Source organism: Psittacula echo (genome assembly GCF_963264785.1).
Source record: "Psittacula echo genome assembly, chromosome: 26".
Taxonomy (NCBI): Eukaryota; Metazoa; Chordata; class Aves; order Psittaciformes; family Psittacidae; genus Psittacula; species Psittacula echo.
The window spans coordinates 1,240,521-1,256,482 of record NC_137761.1 but is presented as its reverse complement, the minus strand read 5'-3'; the positions used below and the strand labels follow the sequence as shown (position 1 = coordinate 1,256,482).

Sequence of the window (15,962 nt, the reverse complement as noted above, 5' to 3'; positions counted from 1 at the left end):
CCATGGCGGCCGCAGCGGCCTGGGCCTAGGCCGGAGCCGGGTGAGTGAGGGTCCGCTGTGGCGGCGGGGATACGGGGCGACGTTCACCCTGTTCCCAGCGCCACCGAGCGGGTTTGAGGCGCCGCGGGGATGACCCAGGCGGAGCTGAAGCTCTGCTCCCTCCTGCTGCGGGAGTACTTCGGGGACATCGTGGAGACCATCGGCACGTTCCTCATCCGGAGCGGGCCGCAGCCGCTGCGCCTCATTGCGACCGACACCGGGCTGCTGCTGGACCAGGTGCGGTGGGAGACAGCCCCTGCCCTGTGGCCGGTGCCCCATCCCTGTCCAATGCCCCGTCCCTGTGCCCTGCCCTATCCGTGCCCCAGCAACCTATCCCCCCTGCCCCGGTGCAGCTTGAGGTCCCATTCGTGTTGTCCCATCCCTTGTTCCTTGGTGCCCAGTGCCAGCACATCATGGAGCAGTGGCCATGAGCTAACACCCACCAAGTGCCACCTCAGCATGAGGAAGAGCTCGGTGCTGAGGGTGGCAGAGCCCTGGCCCAGGCTGCCCGGGGGCTGCTGGAGGCTCCATCCCAAAGCGCCATGGACACGCTCCTGGGTGGCCCAGGTTGGAGGCTGGTGTGTGGGGACATGGTGGTGCCCCAGGGAGCTGGAACCTGTGGTGCCACGGAGCCTCCTTGCAGGTGAAGAAGGCGCTTTGCGTGCTCATCCAGCACAACCTGGTGGGCTACCAGGTGCAGAAGCGGGGCCTGGTGGAGTACGAGGCACGGTGCCGGCGCGTGCTGCGCATCCTGCGCTACCCCCGCTACATCTACACCGCCAAGAGCCTCTATGGGGACACGGGCGAGCTCCTGGTGGAGGAGCTGCTCCTCAATGGGCACATGAGCATGAGCGCCCTGGTGAGGAAGGTGGCGGACAGGCTCACCGAGACCATGGAAGGTGGGAAGCTCTGCTGGGAGCATGGAGCAGGGGGCAGGATGGTGACGCTGGGGATGTGGAAAAGGAGCTGCCCAAAATAGGCCTGGGCAAGGGACGCCTTTGACTAGTGCCTTGGGCACTGCCAGGGATGGGGCATCTGAACCTCCTCCATTCAACCCCTTCCAGTGTCCCACCACCCTCACAGACAAGAACTTCATCCCAGCATCCCATCTCAATCTCCCCTCTGGCAGGTTAAAATCATTCCCCCTTGTCTCATCCCTCCATCCCTTCTCCAAAGCCCCTCTCCAAGGTTTCTTGTAGCCGCTTTTGGTTAGAATCAGGATCTTAGATTGGCTTGGGTTGGAAGGAACCTCAAACCTCATCCAGTCCAACCCCTTGCAATGACCAGAGACATCTTCAATAAATCCCATGGGAATGTTGCCCCCCAGTCCCAAACCACCCTCAGAGCATCCCTGACCACCAGCATCCCCTCACCCTCCGGAGCCACAGGCACCACCCTGACACCACCATCCCTCTCCCTATGGATTAGATGGGAAAACCATGGATTACAGTGAGGTAGCCAACACCTTCGTGCGCCTGGCGGACACCCACTTCGTGCAGAGGTGTCCCCTGGTCCCCGAGGGCCTCGACACCCCCACGGTGCCACCTCCTCCTGCGCCCACCTTGGTGCTCAATGAGAAGGACATGTACGTGGTGCCCAGGCTCAACCTCGTAGGTGAGATGCCCCTCGGTTCTGTTCTGCTGCCCTGATCCCACAGGGATGGGTTGGGAAGAGCCAACTCCAGCTTCTCTGACAGGGAAAGGGAAGCGGAGACGCTCGTGTGAGGAGGAGAATGGGGAGCACCAGGCTAAGAAGCAGAAGCAGGATGGAGGAAGCACTGAGGTACCCAGGACATGGAGCAATGTCATCTGCAGGGTGTAAAGTGGGACCTTTCCCTCCACTCCATCCCTCCTTCCCCCCATTCCATGCCTTTTTCCCTGTTCCCAGCCTCCTCCTGACGACGGCATCTACTGGCAAGTCAACATTGACCGCTTCCACCAGCACTTCCGGGACCAGGCCATCGTCAGCGCCATAGCCAACCGCATGGATCAGGTCTATGGAATCCCTTGGATCCTCCTGCCCTTCCTCTCCTCCTGCTTGTGGTCGTAGTGGGGATGTTCTAACCCTGCTCCACCTCCAAGCAGGCTCGTGATGGTTGTAACTGGAATGACCTCCAAGTCCTTTCCAACCCAACCCATTCCGTGCTGGGTTCCTGCTGCAGGAATTGCTCCGAACTGAGGTTTTCCCACTGTTTTCTTCTTCCCTTCCCAAATCCAGACCAGCAGCGAGATCGTGCGGACGATGCTGAGGATGAGTGAGGTGACCACATCCTCCAGCGCACCCTACACCCAACCGCTCTCTTCCAACGAGGTCAGTTCCTGCTTCCAGGTTGGGGTCCAGCAGGAAAGCACCTGGAGCCTTGGAAAAGCTCCATTTTACCCCTCTTTATGTTCTCCTTGTAGATATTCAGGTCTCTCCCAGCCGGATACAACATTGGGAAGCAGGTTTTGGACCAGTATCTCACCCTGTTAGCAGATGACCCGGTGAGGAAATGTGTGCTCATGGTTCCTGTCCTAATGCAGGAGCTCTGTGGGGGTTCTGAGACTGCCTCTTGTTCTGCGGGCATCTGGGGCTGAGGGAATACCACTTTCCTATTGGATTTCATGGAATCATGGAATGGTTTGGGTTGGAATTGACCTTAATGCTCATCTAAAGCCATGGGCAGGGACTAGAGCAGGTTGCTCCAACCTGGCCTTGAATACTGCCAGGGATGGGGCAGCCGCAGCTTCTCCAGTGTCTCACAGCCCATTCCAGTGTCCCACCACCCTCACAGGGAAGAACTTTCTCCTTGTACCCCACCTAAACCTTCCCTGTTTGAGGCTGATCCCATTCCCCCGTGTCCCATCCCTCTCCAGCTTCTCCCTCTTCCCTTGCAGCTGGAGTTCGTGGGGAAGGCGAGGGACAGCGGCGGGGGCATGTTCACTGTCAGTATCCTTTGGGAAGCAAGAGCCTGACCCACCCCCACCCCCCCCATTCCCAGCGCATGACACATTCCCAAGTGCTGCCGTTATCCCTTGACCTTCACCTCGCACCGATCTCCACAAGGCCCTGGCGTCCCTGGCCACGGCCACCCTGGAGTCCATCGTGGAGGAGAGGTGAGGTGGCCACCTGGGGCCTTCATGGGCTCATTCTTGACCCTTTCTCCCACCTCCTGAAGTGTTTCCCTCTTGGCTCAGGTTTGGCTCCCGCTGTGCCCGGATCTTTCGGTTGCTCCTGCGCAAGAAGCATCTGGAGCAGAAGCAAGTGGAGGATTTTGCCATGATCCCGGCAAAGGAAGCCAAGGACATGCTCTACAGAATGCTCTCGGAGAACCTGGTGGCCCTGCAGGTGAGGGTGGAGGGGATGGAGGCCAACGGAGCTCCAAGGTGGCCCCACGCAGGAGCAGGATATTGCTGGCTCCACCACCACCACAACACATGGTTCTTCACCACCACCACCACCATACATGGTTCTTCTCTACCACCACCACAATACATGGTTCTTCACCACCACCACCACCATACATGGTTCTTCTCTACCACGACCACAATACATGGTTCTTCTTCACGACAATACATGCTCCTTACAGTGCAGCCATTGGGTTGTGATGGACACAGCCCCATGGAGCCCTTCCCCCTTCTCTTGGTAGGAGATTCCCAAAACTCCTGACCACGCTCCCTCCCGCACCTTCTACCTGTACACCGTGAACGTGCCGGCGGCGGCGCGCATGCTGCTGCACCGCTGCTACAAGGTATGGACACCAACATGTGTGCTTCACCACCACCACCATGCACAGGGGTTCTCTTCTATACCACAATGTGTGGTTCTCCAGCACCACCCCATGAGCAAAGGTGCCTGTTTGCCCACCCCTGTGTCCCCTCACATCCTGCGGACCCCATGGCTGGGTGCAACCACCTTGTCACCCCTCACTGGACCAGAGGCTCATCCATTCCCATTCCCCCTTCCCAGAGCGTGGCCAACCTCATGGAGCGCCGCCAGTACGAGAGCAGGGAGAACAAGTGAGTCCCCAAAGCCCCCACGTCCCTGTCCCCACGGCCGGGTGCAGGGTCCCCAAAGCCTCCCTGTCCCCACGGCCGGGTGCAGGGTCCCCAAAGCCTCCCTGTCCCCATGGCCGGGTGCAGGGTCCCCAAAGCCTCCCTGTCCCCATGGCCGGGTGCAGGGTCCCCAAAGCCTCCCTGTCCCCATGGCCGGGTGCAGGGACCCCAAAGCCTCCCTGTCCCCATGGCCGGGTGCAGGGTCCCCAAAGCCTCCCTGTCCCCATGGCCGGGTGCAGGGTCCCCAAAGCCTCCCTGTCCCCATGGCCGGGTGCAGGGTCCCCAAAGCCTCCCTGTCCCCATGGCCGGGTGCAGGGTCCCCAAAGCCTCCCTGTCCCCATGGCCGGGTGCAGGGACCCCAAAGCCTCCCTGTCCCCATGGCCGGGTGCAGGGTCCCCAAAGCCCCCGTGTCCCTGTCCCGTGTCCCCCGCAGGCGGCTGCTGGAGAAGTCGCAGCGGGTGGAGGCCATCCTGGCCTCGCTGCAGGCCACGGGCGCGGGGGACACGCAGCTGCAGGACATCGAGGAGATGATCACGGGCCCCGAGCGCCACCAGCTCGACACGCTCAAGCGCAACGTCAACAAGTGAGGGGTGGGATGGGGAGGTCCCTGTGTCCCCCCGGGTCCCTCTGTGTCCTCCTGTGTCCCACCGGGTCCCCATGTCCCCAGGCTGGATGCCAGCGAGACGCAGGTGGACGAGACCATCTTTGTGCTGGAGTCGTTCATCGAGAGCACCGTGAGGCACCCCTGAGGGGACAATAAAGGGACAGAGCCCAGGAACGAGCGTGGCCTTGGGGGGCTGGGAGGGTGCAGGGGGGTGCAAGGGTGGGGGTGTCCCCTGTGGTGCCATTGAGGTGGTGCTGTGGGGAGCAGATCCCTGTTGGAATGGGACAGGAGCCTGGGCTGGGCATGGAATGGGAAATTCAGTGAGGAATGCTGGTGGGACCTGGAGCAGCAGCACTGGGAGCCAGCACCTCTGGCTGCGGGGAAAGCAGAGCAGAACATCCATCCCATCCATCATCCATCCCATCCATCATCCATCCCATCCATCATCCATCCCATCCATCATCCATCCCATCCATCATCCATCCATCATCCATCCCATCCATCATCCATCCCATCCATCCATCCATCATCCATCCCATCCATCATCCATCCATCCATCCAACCATCATCCATCCATCCATCAATCCATCCATCCAGAAGCATCCAGGAGCCACTTCCTGACTTTCCCAACCCTTCCCACCACAGCAGTTGGGCTCCTGCTGCACAGCACCAGCTCCCAATGGATTTCATACTTTTATTGCATGGAAGCACCCACAGCACCTGGGCTACAAGGCCTCATCCCAGTGGAATCCTGCTCCCTGCTGCCCCAGACCAACAACATCCCACTTGGAATTCCAGGAGCCACAACCCCCATTCAGTCTGTAGATAACCTGGGCAACATCACCACCTTCAGTTATCCCTGTGTCCATAGGGAAAACGGGGGAAAACTTGGGAACTATCCATGCAACTGGAATTATAGATCCTGTGTGTGTTCCCTGTCCAGCTCCAAGCCAGAAGGAGGTAAAAAAAGAGTGGAAAAAGGCAGGTTTGGCTTTTAAGAATCCATGGGAATTGCACTGCAGCAATGGGGCACCCAGGTTCTGGCTTCATCCCAGCCTTTCCCATTGGCTTCTTCCCTTAAAAAGGAGGATTTCTTCCCAGCTGGAATTCTGCTCTTGGAATCCTTGGATTCTGTATTGGAATTCTTGAAGCTCTCTAGAGGGATCCCGTGGGATAGAACCAGGTTGAAGATGCCGATTCCAAAGTCAGGGGGTTTGGTTTAACCCTTGGGAAGAGGCACTTCCTAACCCACCATCCCAATCCCAGCGGATACAGCATTCACCAGCACAAGGGGTGGGAATTGCCCAATGCAGTGGTCAGGTCCCACCTGGAGAAGCCAATCCCTAAGGCCGGCACTCTGCCTCGTGTCCCATCCATTCCCAGCGGGAATGCCGCTCAATCCAGGGCGATGATGTCTGATCTGCATCCTGCCTGTGCTGTGGGGCTGCTCTGGAGTGTGGTGGTGGCCACGATGCTGCTGGTTTGATGGGATCCGGCCATGGACATGGGGGTGACGCCAAGGAAAGGCCTGGAAGCGCTTCCATATGGGAAGAGATGGCTGAGGGCATCCTGCTCCTGCAGGGAGGTGATGACTGAAGGGCTGTAATGCTGCCGAGCAATGGGAATACCTCAGTCAGCTCCTGGTACCCATAAAACCCCATCCAAGGGGATGGAGCCATCCCAGAGCTTCCCAAAGCCACCACCCAAATGTACCTGGTTTTCACTTGGAAGGAAGGAAAACAACTCCAGACCTAGAACAGGAAAAAAGGGGAATAAACTTCCAGTGGGAAGGGGAGGGAATTCTAATGGGTGCAGCCCCCTTCTCAATGAGATCCCAGCATCCTGACAGCTCCCCAGAGCTGGAAGGGCTTTGGATAAGGGATGGAGGGATGGGACAAGGGGGAATGGCTTTAACCTGCCAGACGGGAGGTGGAGATGGGATCTTGGGAAGTTATTCCCTCCACCTACCCACTCCGGCTGTGCTGATTGGAACCTTCAGCCAGAGGGACCTGTAGTTACCTGCAAGCTCCGAGTACGAAGGGTGGAAGTCAGGAACAGCGAGGTTGGAGACATAGTCCCTGCCCAGGGCTGCCATGGGAGCACTCCGGAGCACCGAGGATGGCCGGGGGTGGATGCTCAGCACCCTGGAACACAGCAGGGACATGAGGAACATCACTGGGAGCAGCCTGGAAAGATCCAGGAGCTGCCCCCTGAGGTGCCACATCCCAGCACAGGGACACCGGGAGCACAGGGGGAGCTTCCTGAGAGCGGCGTGTGGGGAGGGGAGGGCGCAGGGAAGGAAAGAGCAGGGAGTGAGCAGGGAGTGAGCTGAGAACGGGCAGGAAGGATGCGGGGCTGGGGCCGGTCCCGCCTCACCCCTTGTGCCCGGGGGCGCTGCTGAGCGGCCGCTGCCTCTTGGCCGCCGGTGGCTCCTCCTCGTCGGACGAGTCCCGGGTCAGGTCGATCACCTCTGCCCGGGGCCCAGCGCCCGCAGCGGGAGCGGCTGCAAGGGAAGAGCCCGCGTCAGCCCCCGAGCCCCGCGGCTTCCAGAGCGCAGGTCCCAGCACCCACCAATGCCAAGGGGAACCGGCAGCCTTCCTGCTGTTCCCAGCACAGGGCCTCTCATGCTCCTGGTGTTTGCAGTTCAGTCCCAAACTCCGGCTCCCACCCGGGCTGGGGGATGCTCCGAGTGTTGCTTTGTCAGTTGGAATTCCAAGTGTTTTGGCATCCCAGCCAAAGGACTGGTGAGGAAAAAGCTCCCGTACCCTCAATGCTACTGAACACAGAGGTCTGGCCCATCTCTTGCTTCTCCTTCTTCAGCTTCATGGGGCACCAGGAGCCATCCTCCATGAACTGGATCTCGTCACAGTCCGTGCAGGAGTTGAGGATTTCCACGAACAACCTGCCAGGAGAGAGCACAAACACTCCATGGAATCCTGCAGGGATGAGACAACGGGAATGGCTTGAACCTGTCAGTGCCTGCCCTACCCCTGGCAGTGTTCAAGGCTGGGCTGGACGGTGCTTGGAGCAACCTGCTCTAGTGGAAGGTGTCCCATGGCTTTCGATGAGCTTTAAGGTCACTTCCCACCCAAACCATTCCAGGATTCCATGATTCTGGAGTAGAACTGATGGAGCTCAGGAGCTGGGTTCAAGGGGTACAAAGAATTAACCCCCTGGGCCAGCATCACTTGCAGGTTTAGCTTTAGGATGTACAATGATTGTGACAAAGGCTCAAAAAAAGTTCTCTGGGAGAAACCTCTCCAGATTGGATCAGTTTAGGGAATGGAGTCACATCCCGTGTTATTCCAGGCTGTGTCAGGATGGCAGAGACAACCCTTAGAAGAAAGCCATGACCGTGTGTAAGGAGCCCTCAAGCTCACCCATCGATGATCAGGTCGTCATACGGGGCTTTCTGGTCACACACAGGACAGGTCCACGTGGGCTTCTTCTCGTTCATCTGCAGGTAGAGGGCTGCATCGAAGCACTGCAGGTGGCTGCACGTGGTGGCTCTGCAGGGCACCCTCAGCCTCATCTTACCCAGCTGAGGGACAAGAGACAGGAGCTCAGGGGGGTTTATCCAGCCTCTTTCCAGGGCTAATTCCCATCTTGCCCCTGCCCAGCGCATTGACCTGAGCTCAATGTCCGAGAGGAGTTAATGGGGGAGAAAAAAGCTTTCCCTGAGGAACTGGTGCCCTTTGGGTTGCTTTAGAAGCTCATTCCACATGCTAAGAGTGAAGGGGAAATGCAGAGAGAGGCTCCCCAGGAGGCTGTGTGAAAGAGCAGCAGGTTTGCTTGCCTTTGGGCCTCAAAGCTGGCTCCTTTGCTACCAAAGCAGGGCTGCAGCAGCACCTACGCAGTGGTTAAGGTCAAAGCAGGAAGCTCTTTGCAAAGGCCCAGCCAAGAGAAGAGGAACATAAATGTAGAGACCTACTGGACACAGCAGGGACACGCGTAAGCTGGTTGTAGCTATCTCACTGTCGGGGTCAGCAGTTAGCTTTTCCTTGACTGCAAGAAGAGGAGGGGAGAGAAGGGTCTCCTGTCATCATCCTCCTCCTTGGACACGCAGCGACACGTACACACAGGATGGAGCGTTCCACGTCACCCTGAGGTGCTGGCACGGGGTGGCCAGGGAAGCTGTGGATGCCCCATCCCAAGGCCACAAGGTTGGACAGGGCTTGGAGCAACCTGCTCTAGTGGAAGGTGGCTTTAGATAAGCTTTAAGGTCCCTTCCAACCCAAATTCCATGGGGATTCCATGATACTACCACATGTTAGTTGGATGAGTAAACCCAGTGTAACACCCATGTGGGCCAGCAGGCAGAATTCCCAAGCCAGGCTGTCAAGCGAATCCCATCGACCAGCTGGGAAAAGGCTGGGGAAACCCAACAGAGACTTACTGAGGGCTCGGGAATGATCTGGGTTTCGGATGCCCTTGGCCCGGAGCTTCTGCAGCAGCGCCACAGCCGTCAGCTGCTTCACCAGGTACACGGACAGCGAGTAGCTCTGTTGGAGAGAGCCCCGCTCAGGAGAGGGCTCGGTGCCTCTGCCAGCCCATCCCTAGGGAACGCGGAGGGAGGGAGCAGCAGCTCCCACCCCACTCACCCGGCCCAGCTCCGAGGACCAGTTGACCACGAGGCTGTTGGGGACGGTGGCCGAGAGCCGTGCCAGGGGCGTGATGTTGACCGGGCGGTTGGGCCGCTTGGGCTCAGCACCGCTCTTGCTGGGGGGGAGGTAACCCTGTGGGGCAGAGAACCTTGAATGAATCCACCTCAAGGTGTAAAGGCCACCAATGGGCACCTCAACCCCCTAGAATGGGTTGTGAAGGAGCTTAAGATCATCCAGTTCCATGGGCAGGGACAGCTCCCACTAGAGCACGTTGCTCCAGCCCCAATGTTCTCAGCCTGGCTCCCTGGGAGCTGCTCCAGCCCCTGCTCATCCTTGTGGCCTCCCCTGGACTCGCTCCAATGGCTCCGCATCCTCCTTGTGTTGAGGGCACCAGAGCTGCACCCAGAGAGGCCATAACGCCACCTATGGGAGTCTCCAGCTCCCATTCCATCCCTCAGGATGCATTTCAAGCCATGCTTTAGAGCTTGTCTGGGAATTGCTCTACAGATCCCAAAGTATTGTTAGTCCTTGTTATTCATTCCTAAGGGGATATTAGGACTGCAGATGCTCCATCCCTGGAGCCCACGGGGTGCCTGGAGAAGCTGTGGCTGCCCCATCCCAAGACCAGGTTGGACGGGCCTTGGAGCAACCCGGATTAGTGTAAAGCATCCCTGCCCATGATGGATGATCTTCAGGTCCCTTCCAACATAAACCATTTCAGGATTCTCTTATTGCTCAAGGAATGAGGGATATATGGTCCCTTTAACGTCCATACTATGAGGAAGGAATCCCAGTGTGAGCTCAGCCCCAGCACTGGCACTCCAAGGTGCCCATAGCCCAGGTTAAAGCCATTCCCCTTGACCCATCCCTCTATCCCTTGTCCCAAGCCCCTCTCCAGGTTTCCTGCAGCCTCTTTAAGCACTGGAGCTGCTCTAAGGTCTCCTGCAGCCTTCTCCATGCACTGAAGGCGCTATTCCATGGATCTCCGCTTTTACCAAGGGCAGGCTTCAGGCTCCAAGGAATCCAGAAGGAAGAAGATTTACTCACGGGCAGGGGACAGAGTTTGCCATTGACCTTCACGAACAAGTTAGGAGGGAAGTGATCTTCCTGGGGGCAGCTGGTTTCACACAAGCAGAACCTAAAGGAGAAAGTGGCCACTGAGTGGTGACATTCCCAAACTTCCCTTTGCCAAGTGGAAATCCCTTTTCCCCAAGCAGAATGGATCCAGGGCTGGAAAACAGGAGGTGAACAGCCCCACACGTGCTTCAAACCCTGTTTCACCACCAATGACTTCAAGGGCTTCTCTACATCAACTCCCTGCCTGTGGCTGTGTTGGCATCCCCTGCAAGTCCTAATCCTGCTCAATCCCGAGGCCCTGGGCTCCTCTCCGAAGTGCCTGCTCCCTGAATCCTACCATAGCCCTGTGCTGGAGCAGGACCTGGAGCCACAGGTACCTGGGAGTTCTTGCTTGGGAACATGGGAACACACAGCGGGAAGGAAGAGATGGTGCCCACCACCTCCCGCATGAAGGTTTGCTTCCTTGGAAAGCTTCCTTTTGGAAAACCCTTCACCCCTGCCACCCAGAGCATGGCAAGAGGCACATCCTGAGCCTTGGAAACCACACACCCAGGGGCTGTTTTGTGCTACAGAAGAACCATTTCCATGCATCCACCTTGTTCCCGGGACCCTCAAGGCCTGCTCCAGTGGAAGGTGTCCCTGCCCATGGAGCTGGATGGGCTTTAAGGTCCTTTCCAACCCATTCCAACCATGGGTGAATGTTGGGGAAGAGCCAATCCAGCTCCTGTTTGGTGCCACCAAGAGGCAGAGGGTGCTCGGGAGGCACCTCCGTGGATTTTACCATTCCCACTCTCCAGATGCCATGGATTGTGTTGAGTAAGAGCTGAGGGAAAATCAAATGTGAAGCTCAAGAAGGTTTTGTCTCATTCCTGCTTAAAACCAAGAGGAAGGAGTTCTCCAGGAGCCCCAAAATGGGAAGAGATGAAGTTTTGCTGCCCTTCAAACAGGGAATCTCGTGTGGCAGCAGCTCCAGGGGTGATTCCAAACCTGAAGGGAGGGCAGAGGGATGTTGATGGGATGCTTTGGGTGGCATTCCCTTACCTCAACTGCACTTGGATGGTGTAGTCACACTTGGCACCCGGTAGGAGATCTCTGCAAGAGAAGAGAAGGGCTTCAGAGGGGCAGCAGCACCCACTGGAGCATCAGAGCCCCACAGCAGGACATTGCCCTGCGTCCTGTTGTGGCTGCTCCATCCCAAAGCCAGGCTGGAATGGGCCTGGAGCAACCTGAGCTCCAGGAAGGTGAAGGAAGGAGGCTTTAGATGAGCTTTAAGGTTCAAATTCCACGGGGATTCCGTGATGCCACCACTTGTTAGGTGCATGATGAATAAACCAAGTGCAGCTAAAGGGTAAATCCATGTGGACACACAGGCAGAATTCCCAAGCAAATCCCATCAAACAGCTGCAAAAAGTGATGGGAAAAGGAAGAAAATCCCCCCAAAACTTCTCCCTGATGCTGCCTTTTGGGATGCCACCAACTCCAGCCTCACAGCAGATCCTGCCTGGAGGCACAGCCTCAGGTCTGGGATGAGCTGGAATGGTTGGAGCCCAGTTATGGCATTCCAGGAGTTCACTTACCGGGAAGTGAGGATCTGCTGGACCTGCTGAGGGGTGAGAGCGAAGGTGAAATGAGCCTCCTCGAAGCGCTGGCTGCTGCTGGAGGCTGGAGAAGAGACAGGAAGTGATTCCAAAGCCATCGGGACACCAAAGCACAGCTCGATCCACGGCCAGGATTAACCGGGAGCCACAGAGCTGAGCTTTTCCAAGTGGATTTTCCATTGGTATCCCTGTCTCTAGTAGGAAAACCAAGACCTGGTGGCTTGGACAGGGAGGAGGTGACTCCAAAGAGCACCTCCAAGCACAGACTGCTCAGCAAGGCGAAGGGGTTTTGCTTCCCCAGCACTGAAACGGAATTCCTGACCACAGCAGGAATTCCAAGGAATTCCGACCATCCTCAGGCTTGCTGTTCACATCCAGAACCAACTCCCATCTTACAACCAGTCCCTGCTCTGCTGCCAGCCTCCATCCACCCAGAGGGAAGCAGCTCCAACATTCCCAGGAACACAGAGAGAGCTTGGGAAGATCCAGACATGGGGAAAAGCCAAACCTGGATCTTCCTCACTGAAGCAGAGTGGGGAGGGAGCGGGGGCTTCATCCCCAACCCCTGTCTCACTGTCCTCATGCAGCACCACCTCCTCCATCCCTGCTGGCAGTTTGCCTTCCCCATATTCCAGATTCCTGGCATTCCACAGCCACCACGAGCTGAACGGAGCAGGTCTGCATGCCCCATCCCTGGCAAGTGTTCAAGGCCAGGTTGGAGCAACCTGCTCTAGTGCGAGGTGTCCCTGGACGAGCTCTGCGGGCCCTTCTAACCCAACCCCATTCCATGATTCCCTGATCCCACTGACCTCCCTTGGGAAGCCCCAGGCTCTCCCTGCCACCCCCCCAACATACCCAAGGTGGTGGGTTTGATCAGCTCATCATACACGTGGTAGAAGGGCAACCTCTTCATGGTGACATCGGGGTGCAGGGGGTGCACAGGGGGGGTCCCGTGCTCCACATCCACCTCCTGCTTGGCTCCAGGCCTCGGAGGCGAGAACGCTGCTGCCATGGGGCTGTGTCCATAGGGAAGCTGCCCCTCGGCGGTGGGCGCGGGCAGGGGCCCTGCCTGCGCGTGGAACATGGGGAGGTGGGAAGGGGGCTTGCGGGGGAACCTCCTCCTGTAGAGCTCCTTAATCTTCATGGGGGCGCTTGGGCTCCTGCTTCCTTCCAGGCAGGAGAGCGTGGAGCCGGGAGAGCCCACGGCTCAGCACCCCGTGCTGCGAGGGAACGGAACCACCGTTACAACAGGATTCCACATTGGATACTCAAAGGTTGCTACAGCCCAACCAAAACCCCCTGGAGCTCGCACTTAACCTAACGCCAGGCTTTAAACTCTTGGTTGAACCCCGCTTTAAGCCCAAAAGGGGGTTGAGGTGTTGCTTTTCCTCTCCGCTTTCCAAAGGATACATTGGAAACCAGCCCAACGCTTCCCAAAGGAGACAGAGCTGAGGAGACGCTGCTCCTGAGCTCAGGGGATGGCTTCCTGGAACAGGAGCACCCATGGATAAGTGCTATGGAAGCATGGATCCACCTCCATGGGTGTATCCATGTGCTCAGCACTGCCCAACCTCTGCCTTCAGGCCACGGACAAAGGGTTAAAGCCGGGATCGAGCAGCTCCCAAGGGATCTGGAAAGCCTTTTCCCTTTGGGGTCCCAAACATAACGCACTCGGCGGCAGCTCGACTCCGCAGCCCACCCTCCTATAGAGCCCCACAGAGCTTCCCATAGCGCCCCACAGAGACCCCTACGTCCCCTTCATCGCCACTGGGGGCTCGGGACACCGTGGGGCTGTGTCCATCCCAAATCTCATTCCAGGGGCTCACCGCCTGCCTTGGCCTTTAGCAGGGAAGCTACACCCCACATTCCAGCCGTGGGGCGGGGGGGGCATGGGGGAGGAATAAGCATTAACCCAACAGGGAGAAGGATTCCAAGGAAAACAAAGCAGCTTTGGGATTACCAGGGCAGGAATTCCCTGTTCCACAGGAGGGCAGAGGAGGGGACACGCTCCCATTCCTGAAGGGACAAGAAGAGATGGAGGGGGATGAGAGCCTGGCCCAGGCTCCTCCCTCTGCTCTGTGGGGCTGAGCCCCCCCCAGTGCCCTCCTCACAGCCTGGCAGAGCTCTGAGCCCCCTGGCTCTGCCCCTCATGATCCCAGCCCCACAGAGTGCCCGCTATGGGTCCCACAGCCCCACACAGCACCCATGGTGGGTCCCACAGCCCCACACAGCACCCGCTATGGGTCCCATAGCCCCACACAGCACCCGCTATGGGTCCCACAGCCCCACACAGCACCCACGGTGGGTCCCACAGCCCCACACAACACCCGCTATGGGTCCCATAGCCCCACACAGCACCCGCTATGGGTCCCACAGCCCCACACAGCACCCGCTATGGGTCCCACAGCCCCACACAACACCCACTATGGGTCCCATAGCCCCAAACAACACCCGCTATGGGTCCCACAGCCCCACACAACACCCACTATGGGTCCCACAGCCCCACACAACACCCACTATGGGTCCCACAGCCCCACACAACACCCGCTATGGGTCCCACAGCCCCACACAACACCCACTATGGGTCCCATAGCCCCACACAACACCCGCTATGGATCCCACAGCCCCACACAACACCCACTATGGGTCCCACAGCCCCACACAACACCCGCTATGGGTCCCATAGCCCCACACAACACCCGCTATGGGTCCCATAGCCCCACACAGCACCCACGGTGGGTCCCACAGCCCCACACAGCACCCGCTATGGGTCCCACAGCCCCACACAACACCCACTATGGGTCCCATAGCCCCACACAACACCCGCTATGGATCCCACAGCCCCACACAACACCCACTATGGGTCCCACAGCCCCACACAACACCCGCTATGGGTCCCATAGCCCCACACAACACCCGCTATGGATCCCACAGCCCCACACAACACCCACTATGGGTCCCACAGCCCCACACAACACCTGCTATGGGTCCCACAGCCCCACACAACACCCACAGTGGGTCCCATAGCCCCACACAACACCCGCTATGGGTCCCACAGCCCCACACAACACCCGCTATGGGTCCCATAGCCCCACACAACACCCGCTATGGGTCCCATAGCCCCACACAGCACCCACGGTGGGTCCCACAGCCCCACACAGCACCCGCTATGGGTCCCACAGCCCCACACAACACCCGCTATGGGTCCCATAGCCCCACACAACACCCGCTATGGGTCCCATAGCCCCACACAACACCCACTATGGGTCCCACAGCCCCACACAACACCCACTATGGGTCCCACAGCCCCACACAGCACCCACGGTGGGTCCCACAGCCCCACACAACACCCGCTATGGGTCCCACAGCCCCACACAACACCCGCTATGGGTCCCACAACCCCACACAACACCCGCTATGGATCCCACAGCCCCACACAACATCAGCTATGGGTCCCATAGCCCCACACAACACCCGCTATGGGTCCCATAGCCCCACACAACACCCGCTATGGGTCCCATAGCCCCACACAACACCCGCTATAGATCCCTGCCAACCCCCACCGCACCTTCAGCTCCGCCGCCGCCATCTTGGGACACGGAGCATCGCCGCGCAGCACCGCGCATGCGCCAACAGACCACGCCCACTTCTCTTGTTGCCCCGCCCCCTGCCGCTCGCCACGCCCACTCCGCCTCACCACGCCCCAGGGACGGACTTGGGGGGGGCTGCAGCCTCCTATGGGGCTGTATGAGCTATATGGGCTGTATGGGAACTGCTGTTATATGGGGCTATCTGGGCTGTATGGAGTTGTATGGGGCTGTGTGTGGCTATATGAGGCTGTATGGAGATATATGGGCCTGTATGGGGCTGTATGAGCTATATGGGCTGTATGGGAACTGCTGTTATATGGGGCTATCTGGGCTGTATGGAGATATATGGGGCTGTGTGGGGCTGTATGGGCCTGTGTGGGGCTATATGGAGCTATATGGGTCTATATGAGGACAGG

At 58.6% G+C, this 15,962-nt stretch overlaps 2 protein-coding genes across 4 annotated transcripts; one reads left to right on the top strand and one right to left on the bottom strand.

Moving 5' to 3' along the window:
* On the top strand, positions 1-4,851 carry POLR3C (RNA polymerase III subunit C). 2 transcript variants are annotated; one of them, XM_080634825.1, is made up of 14 exons: positions 1-276; positions 683-938; positions 1,468-1,653; positions 1,736-1,821; positions 1,927-2,031; positions 2,257-2,349; positions 2,442-2,522; positions 2,916-2,967; positions 3,074-3,134; positions 3,216-3,366; positions 3,668-3,769; positions 3,988-4,037; positions 4,507-4,656; positions 4,741-4,851. In XM_080634825.1, the coding sequence occupies exons 1-14, from the start codon at positions 130-132 to the stop codon at positions 4,820-4,822; spliced, it is 1,602 nt and encodes a 533-aa protein (XP_080490951.1). In that variant the 5' UTR covers positions 1-129; the 3' UTR covers positions 4,823-4,851. The 2 variants fall into 2 exon arrangements, with proteins under 2 accessions (XP_080490951.1, XP_080490952.1); XM_080634826.1 differs by lacking the exon at positions 3,988-4,037.
* Positions 4,852-5,370: 519 nt separating this feature from the next.
* Positions 5,371-15,568, bottom strand: PIAS3 (protein inhibitor of activated STAT 3). Of its 2 annotated transcripts, XM_080634810.1 has the most exons (15): positions 15,525-15,568; positions 13,917-13,972; positions 12,812-13,176; positions 11,936-12,020; positions 11,400-11,450; positions 10,329-10,419; positions 9,279-9,413; positions 9,074-9,179; positions 8,609-8,682; positions 8,058-8,218; positions 7,443-7,579; positions 7,054-7,180; positions 6,697-6,821; positions 6,391-6,428; positions 5,371-6,285 (listed from the first exon to the last, which is right to left on the bottom strand). In XM_080634810.1, exons 3-15 carry the CDS (start codon positions 13,098-13,100, stop codon positions 6,073-6,075), a joined length of 1,632 nt encoding a protein of 543 aa, XP_080490936.1. In that variant the 5' UTR covers positions 13,101-13,176; positions 13,917-13,972; positions 15,525-15,568; the 3' UTR covers positions 5,371-6,072. The 2 variants fall into 2 exon arrangements, with proteins under 2 accessions (XP_080490936.1, XP_080490937.1); XM_080634811.1 differs by lacking the exon at positions 13,917-13,972 and having other exon boundaries at positions 15,525-15,560.
* Between the last annotated feature and the right edge of the window lie 394 nt (positions 15,569-15,962).